The 6,921-nt window shown below is 29.4% G+C and overlaps 1 protein-coding gene across 1 annotated transcript; it reads right to left on the bottom strand.

Moving 5' to 3' along the window:
- On the bottom strand, positions 523 to 1,636 carry LOC104731766 (abscisic acid receptor PYR1-like). The gene has a single exon (XM_010451246.2). The coding sequence runs from the start codon at positions 1,332 to 1,334 to the stop codon at positions 732 to 734; it is 603 nt and encodes a 200-aa protein (XP_010449548.1). The 5' UTR covers positions 1,335 to 1,636; the 3' UTR covers positions 523 to 731.

Consider the following 6,921-nt stretch of genomic DNA (forward strand, 5'->3'; position numbering starts at 1 on the left):
CTTCGTTAAAAACACTTCCACTTCTGTTTTCGTCTTTTTGTATCTCTTCCTCCTTACATATAATTTGTTTATCTTTTTTTTTATATACAACTCTTATTATAGAAAATTTTTGTTCACTGTTCGTGTGTTACAAAATTTGGTTATATAAGAAAATGGATTCACGAAAAGTTATTACAATTTCAGACGGATCACAGACTTGAAAAGCAACCCAAAAAAAAAACACGTGAAAAATCTTATACCAAAACTTTTTCATAAAAAGAAAAAAAAAGTAACACATATCACGATAATTTATATCTTTTCCTTCTAATTATTTTTCTAAAATCTAAAACATTATAATAATTTTTTTTTTGTTTCTATGTTATTTTTTATGAAATCGAGAACATTTTATTTTGAGCCCAGGCTGTGTTTTTATGAGAGAGTTTGTTGCATAGACGAAAATGTTGACTTGCTCAGAGAATATACCTAACCAAAATGGAAAGATTCATAGTTATCCATAAACCTTAAATCCCGAAAATAACCTTCTACGTAAGGACAATTATGTCATTCTCTCGTCATATGAAAACAGTAAATATAACTGTCTATGAAAACAAATTAAAATTATAAGAGAATCTTTTCATGAAGCAACATACAATTAACAACATTTCCAGCTTTTTTTTAATCTAAAAAAAAGAAAGAAAAATAAATCATTTGTTTTTTTTTTTTTTTTTTTTTAATTTCTGTGTTTCGAATCATCACGACGTCACCTGAGAAGAAGCACTTCCACCGTCACCGGAGGAGTTATTGTTACTACTAGTACGAGCCATAGCTTCAGTAACAGTCGCGAGTTTCTGCAGATTAAGCTTCACAACCGTATCAGCAAACATACGAGTATCATCCTCCGTGTTCCCTTCCGGCATATCGACGACGTACGACTCCAAAACCACCGTCCAGATCCGTTCCTCTCTTTCGAACCTATGCACCGTCGTGACTGACCTGTAGTTCGTTAGCCTGTGCTCGCCTCCGATGATGCTGAACCCCGTGACCTTCCTCTCGTCGTCGAGCACGTCGAGCCTCTCCGTCGACGTGTTCGCCGGCAAACCGCTGATGACGATGACGTCGCGCGTGCATCCGACGCGCATCTGGAAGCCAGGTTCGACGGAGCAGGATTTGATGAAGTGTTTGTAGGTCTGTGGTTTGTCGAATCTCCTTACGATTGACCAGACGAGGTCAGGCGGCGCGTGGATTCGTTGCGCGTGGAGTGAGCTGCAGCTTCCTGGTCCGAGTTTGTATGTGTGGAACTCGGCTATTGATTGTTTCAGCTCCGATCGTTCTTCTGGTGTTAACTCCGAAGGCATCGCCGTTTCTTTTTTTTTTCTTTTTTGTTTATCGAATTGGTTTGAGATTCACCATTGAAGACAAGGACGAGCTTTAGAGTTTAGAGTCACTCTCTCTCTCTCTCTGTATTTATCGTTGAAAAAAAAAACAGAGTGTGTGTGAAGAGAGAAAGAGAGAGATTTGGGTTTTTGAGGGGAAGAGGAAAGGACGAAGTTGAATAAATTAAAAATAGTAAGGGTAAATTAGGGAATAATATATATGTGGGAATGGAAGGGGTGGGAATGCAAAATTGCAAAAATGGAAATATATTTGGAAAATATAATCAGTTGACGACTCTATTGTTGTTGTTACTTATTCGAGGTCGGGGAAAATTTGGGAAGCAAGACTTAAGTTCATAAGTTTCTTTTTATTTGATCTTTTCTTTTTCTTTACATTAGTGAATATTTTTTCATTAGTTTATGTAATTTTTATATCTGTATTGTTGTTATTATCAGTTGTTGACACAAAAAAAAATCAAATTTTATTAATTGTTTAAGATATCATTTGGTGGGATATCAATTATATTAAATGAGAAGTAAAAACGTCCCACATTCAATCTCAGCAAAATTTTACCATTAATGAAATTGTCCTTGACGTTGAAATATTTTGCCCCTGTACGTAAATTTACATTTTTTCACATAAAAAATAAATCAAAAATCGGTTTAGAAATAATCTAATTGCATAAAAAGTTATTTGCAAAACTAGAATTTGCTAATTTAATCCCTAAATTTCCTGGAAAACACCTTTTTTACAACTATAGTTCTGTTTTATACTATAAATTCTACAGATTTGAGATAATTAATGGGCTTAGATTATTTATAGATTAATAGGCTTCTGCAGGAAAAAAAAAACCGTAGACAATACACTTCCTTACTGGAAACCCTAAAAAGATAGGTCATTTACAACTATAAATACAATCGTTTGCTTTCACCATAACTCAACAAAGAAAAAAGAAAAAAACTCTCTTCTCTTGAATTTATAGTTTTATCAATTTCAATAATTCTTTAATCATGTTCTCAAATTTATATTTGTATTCCGATCTTGATGTTTTTTATGATTCATCAACTGATCCTGTTTATTTTCCTGTTCATATAGTGGTTTCTTGGAAAGCAAGATCCAAGAATCATAACGCTTTGGTTGTTGTTGGTTCACCTTACAACAAGGTATAATATTGTGCTTTTTTGGTTGAGGTTTTACGTTTAATTCTTTAATCATGTTCTCAAAAAAAAAATCTTCTATTGAATTTATATTTTTATTAATTTGAATAATTCTTTCATCATGTTCTCAAATTTATTTTTGTATTCTGATCTAGCTGTTTTTTATGATTATCGATTGATCCCATTTATTTTCATGTTCATATAGTGGTTTCTTGGAAAGCAAGATCCAAAAATCATAACGCTTTGGTTGTTGTTGGTTCACCTTACAAAAATGTATAATATTGTGCTTTTTTGTTGACGTTTTACGTTTAATTCTTTAATCATGTTCACCAAAAAAAAAATTTGTATCCGAATTTCTATTTTTATGATTAATCGACTGATTCTTTTTATTTTTATGTTCGTATAGTGGTTTCTTGGAAAGCAAAATTAATAAATCATAAAGCTTTGGTTGTTGTTGGTTCACATTACAAAAATGTATAATATTGTGCTTTTTTTGTTGAGGTTTTACGTTTAATTATTTAATCATCTTCTCAACATTTTTTATTTGTATTCTGATTTTCTGTTTTTATGATTAATCGACTCATTCTTTTAATTTTTTTGTTCGTATAGTGGTTTTTTGGAAAGCAAGTCCATAAATCATAAAACTTTAGTTGTTGTTGGTTCACCTTTCGAAAAAGGTATAATAATTATGCTTTTTTTATGAGGTTATAAATTTAATTCTTTTATTATGTTCTCAAAATTATAATAACATTCAAAAAAAAAACAATTCTTCAATCGAATATTTATAATATATTCTTATATTTATCTTCCATCTTTTTAAAGAAATATATTGCATATGGATCTTATTATTCTTTTATTTTCCTGTTAATGTAATAGATAATATCGATCAATAAATTTGTTTCTAATTAAATCAGGTATTATTTTATATAATCGGAATGATTAACGTGTTAAATTATTTCTATTATATATAATTTCTTTTTCATAAGTTGATTACACTTGGATTGCCATATTTGCAGGATAACTATGATCGTTAATAGCCATGTATATTTTTGGGAATATAGAAACGAAACTGTTTAATTTTTATCTTTAGCTTAAATTTCATGTAGATTATTCATGTTATATGAGAATTGATAATAGTTCTATGTTTTAATTTTTACTTTTTTTTATAAAAAAAATATTGAACAGGTTAAACCTAAAGAATACTACAATGAAGATAGTCCTGAGGATGATGTTATGATTCCTTCAACGACTACAACAACTAAGTTATCAGATTGGATTATATTCAATATACAAGCTCCTCAAACTAAAGAAATCGCTTATGATGAAATTTCAAACCCATCTGTTTGGTATCATAAAGACATGATGTGGAAGCCAAGATCAAAGAGAAGACAATTTTTTCACCCTATAATATTCCTATAATATTTGTTTCTTTAATTTAATCTAATTTTTTAATTGTAACATTAAAGGTTATTTAATTTATTAACAATAGAATTATTTATTTTATGACTTTTGTATAATAGAATCTTAAATTTTTAATAAAGCTTGGATTTATGAAAATATTTATTTATAAAGGTTTCTGAAAAAGTTCTAATTTATTCTATAATAGATTAATAAATTATACATAAATGAATGACGAAATAATTGTGTATATCTTCAAATTTTTGAAATTTGGTAAATTTAAGACGATAAATATGTAAGAAAGTTTTATAATAGGAAAACTTACTCTTCGTTTTATTAAGTTCAGTGTGCATGTTGTTAGCCGAAAGGTATCCGGAGCTTTCAACAAGCACCAGACGTCCAATTAAATCTAAGATCATAATTAATATATTTTGGTCAGTTACACATATTTAATAGAAAATATACATATTAGACAACTCAAATTACTTTTATATACCTTTATTTGTAAAAATCATACTAGCAAAGGATAAAATTTACGATTCAAATAAAATTTACAAATTTGAAATGATAAAGATGGAAATAACTATTGTTGAAAAAGAAAATTAACATATCTCAGAAAATATATATATATAAATATGTTATATATAATTACTTTAAATGGATGATTATTTGTATTTATTATAAACTTAAAGTGATAAAGATGGAAATAAATATATTTTGGTTAGTTTTTTATTTAGATTTTATATAATCGATAGATTAGGATGTAAGTAAGTATTGTTTAAATCAGTAAATTAACATATAGAAGAGATATATATGTTATATATTTACACATATCTATTATTATAAATACACAAATTTTATATTATTAAATAATTTTATATATTTAGGAATATATAGCAATCTCTTAGGTTATATATATAGACGTCGGTCAGAGCTTATGATTGATTACAAATCTCAAATATTTTCCAAGGTTCTTAAAAAATTCTTCATTCAATGCGTTTTAAAATCTAAATTTGATTATAATTACTGGTTTCGTTTAGTGCAGGTTATAATATGGTCATGTATTCTCTAACTGATCGTGTTTCACGTTTGAATCCTTCAAAATACAAATGGAAAAATCTTATTGTGATGATTACTTGGTCGGTAGGTTACATTTGCTCCATATTTTAAAATCTCCTGTAATTAACTTCTAATGTACTATGTACTATTTTGATATGAGTTTACGTCATTGGAAAAGTAACCAATGTTGGGTAATTCAATACTTGGGATCATATAAAAGACTCCATGGTTCCGAATAACGGAAATAATTATGAGCTTAGATCACAAACTGATCATATTCGTCAGTTGGTAAAGATGTGTACAAGGAATTTAAAGATGCCTGCTTTGCATTGGGATTATTGGATGACGACAAAGAATATATTTTAGCTATAAAAGAGGAAAGTACATGATGTTTTAAGCCGTTTTTAAGGAAGTTGTTTGTCATACTATTGCTTTCAAAAGGTATTTCAGTGCCTCTCGATCTCTGGGTCGCTACAAAAAATATATTATGCAAAGATATTTTGTATTTGCAAAGGAATCGTACGAACAACCAAAGTACATATATAGTTATTTTATATAAATATATATAAGAAAATTTTATGATATATTGGTGTACACAGACGTTTACGATTATTATTCTGATCATAAATATGTCAACTAAAATCAAAATACTCTATAATGCAGGTCTAATGTTAAGTCAGGATCAGATAACAAACTTATGTTTAGCTGAGATTGAAATGATTATGCGGTCTAATGGAAGCTCTCTGTCAACTATTGTGAATCCTAAACTAGACCAATCTATGATGAATAATAATGAGAATAGGCTTCTCATAGATGAGAGGAACTATAAACGTGCTGACCAAAGAGAGGATCACAACAAGTTGTTACGTATGTCAACCGATGAGCAAAAAAGTGTCTTCCTAGAAATTATTGATGTGAATTGAAACAATAGAGGTATATTTTTTGTTCATGGATTTGGTGGCACTGGAAAAACATTCTTGTGAAGTATTCTTGGCGCTGATATACGATCTAGGGGTGATATTGTTCTTAATGTTGCATCAAATGGTATACCTGCTTTACTTATGAAAGGTGGTAGGACAGCTCATTCTAGATTTGGTATATCCATCAATGTGGACGAATATACAACGTGTTCGATAGATGGTTAATCCTATATTGCCGAGTTGATTAGAGAAGCAAAGCTCATTATATGGGATGAGTCTCCAATGATGAACATATTTTGTTTTGAAACGTTGGATAGGAGTTTGCGAGATATTATGAAGTGTGATCGAGTTTGCAAAGCTCATACAATTGTCATCAGATTTTCAGTTTTTTCCCCTTAATAATATTACTTTTTTCATATCAATATCTAAGTGTTAAGTTTTTAAAAATGAAAACGTGAAAACATCTTCAATATGTTAACATAAATTGTATTTTGTACATGCAAGTGTGAAAAACCTTATATTAAAACTGTATTTATTTATATAATATTAGAATTTTTAATAATCAAACTAAATGTGAGAAACTAAAAAGATTAAGACGCAACGTTTAGTCGTGACTCTTTGTATTCTTACAAATCAAAAATCCCCTTTTTGTTTTCGATAAAAGAGAAGATTCAAGTAAAAACCTAATTTGAGAAAATGATGAGGTTCGATTATATTGCTAATCTGCTACCCGGAAGAACTAATTGGTGTATTAACGCCAAGGTCTTACATTCTTGGAGAGTCAGAGAGTTCTTTACCAAACGAGTTCTGCTTCTTGTGGATGTAAAGGTTAGGGTTGTTGGTTGAATGATTTTTACTTAAATTTCAAGTTCTAACAGTTATTGTATATAAGACTTCTTACATACACAATTGTTGTTAAACTGTGAAGGTGACACAATTGAAGCTCCTTATTTACCGATACACTCGCTAAACTCCCAAAATATATCAACAATGGTGAGTGGTACAGTATTAGAAATTTCAAAGTGATCAATCCA

The sequence above is a fragment of the Camelina sativa genome, chromosome 12 (genome assembly GCF_000633955.1).
Source record: "Camelina sativa cultivar DH55 chromosome 12, Cs, whole genome shotgun sequence".
Classification (NCBI taxonomy): Eukaryota; Viridiplantae; Streptophyta; class Magnoliopsida; order Brassicales; family Brassicaceae; genus Camelina; species Camelina sativa.

Bases quoted from the DNA above. Each gene is read 5' to 3' on its own strand.
- LOC104731766 (XM_010451246.2), bottom strand. From the start codon at position 1,334: ATGCCTTCGGAGTTAACACCAGAAGAACGATCGGAGCTGAAACAATCA.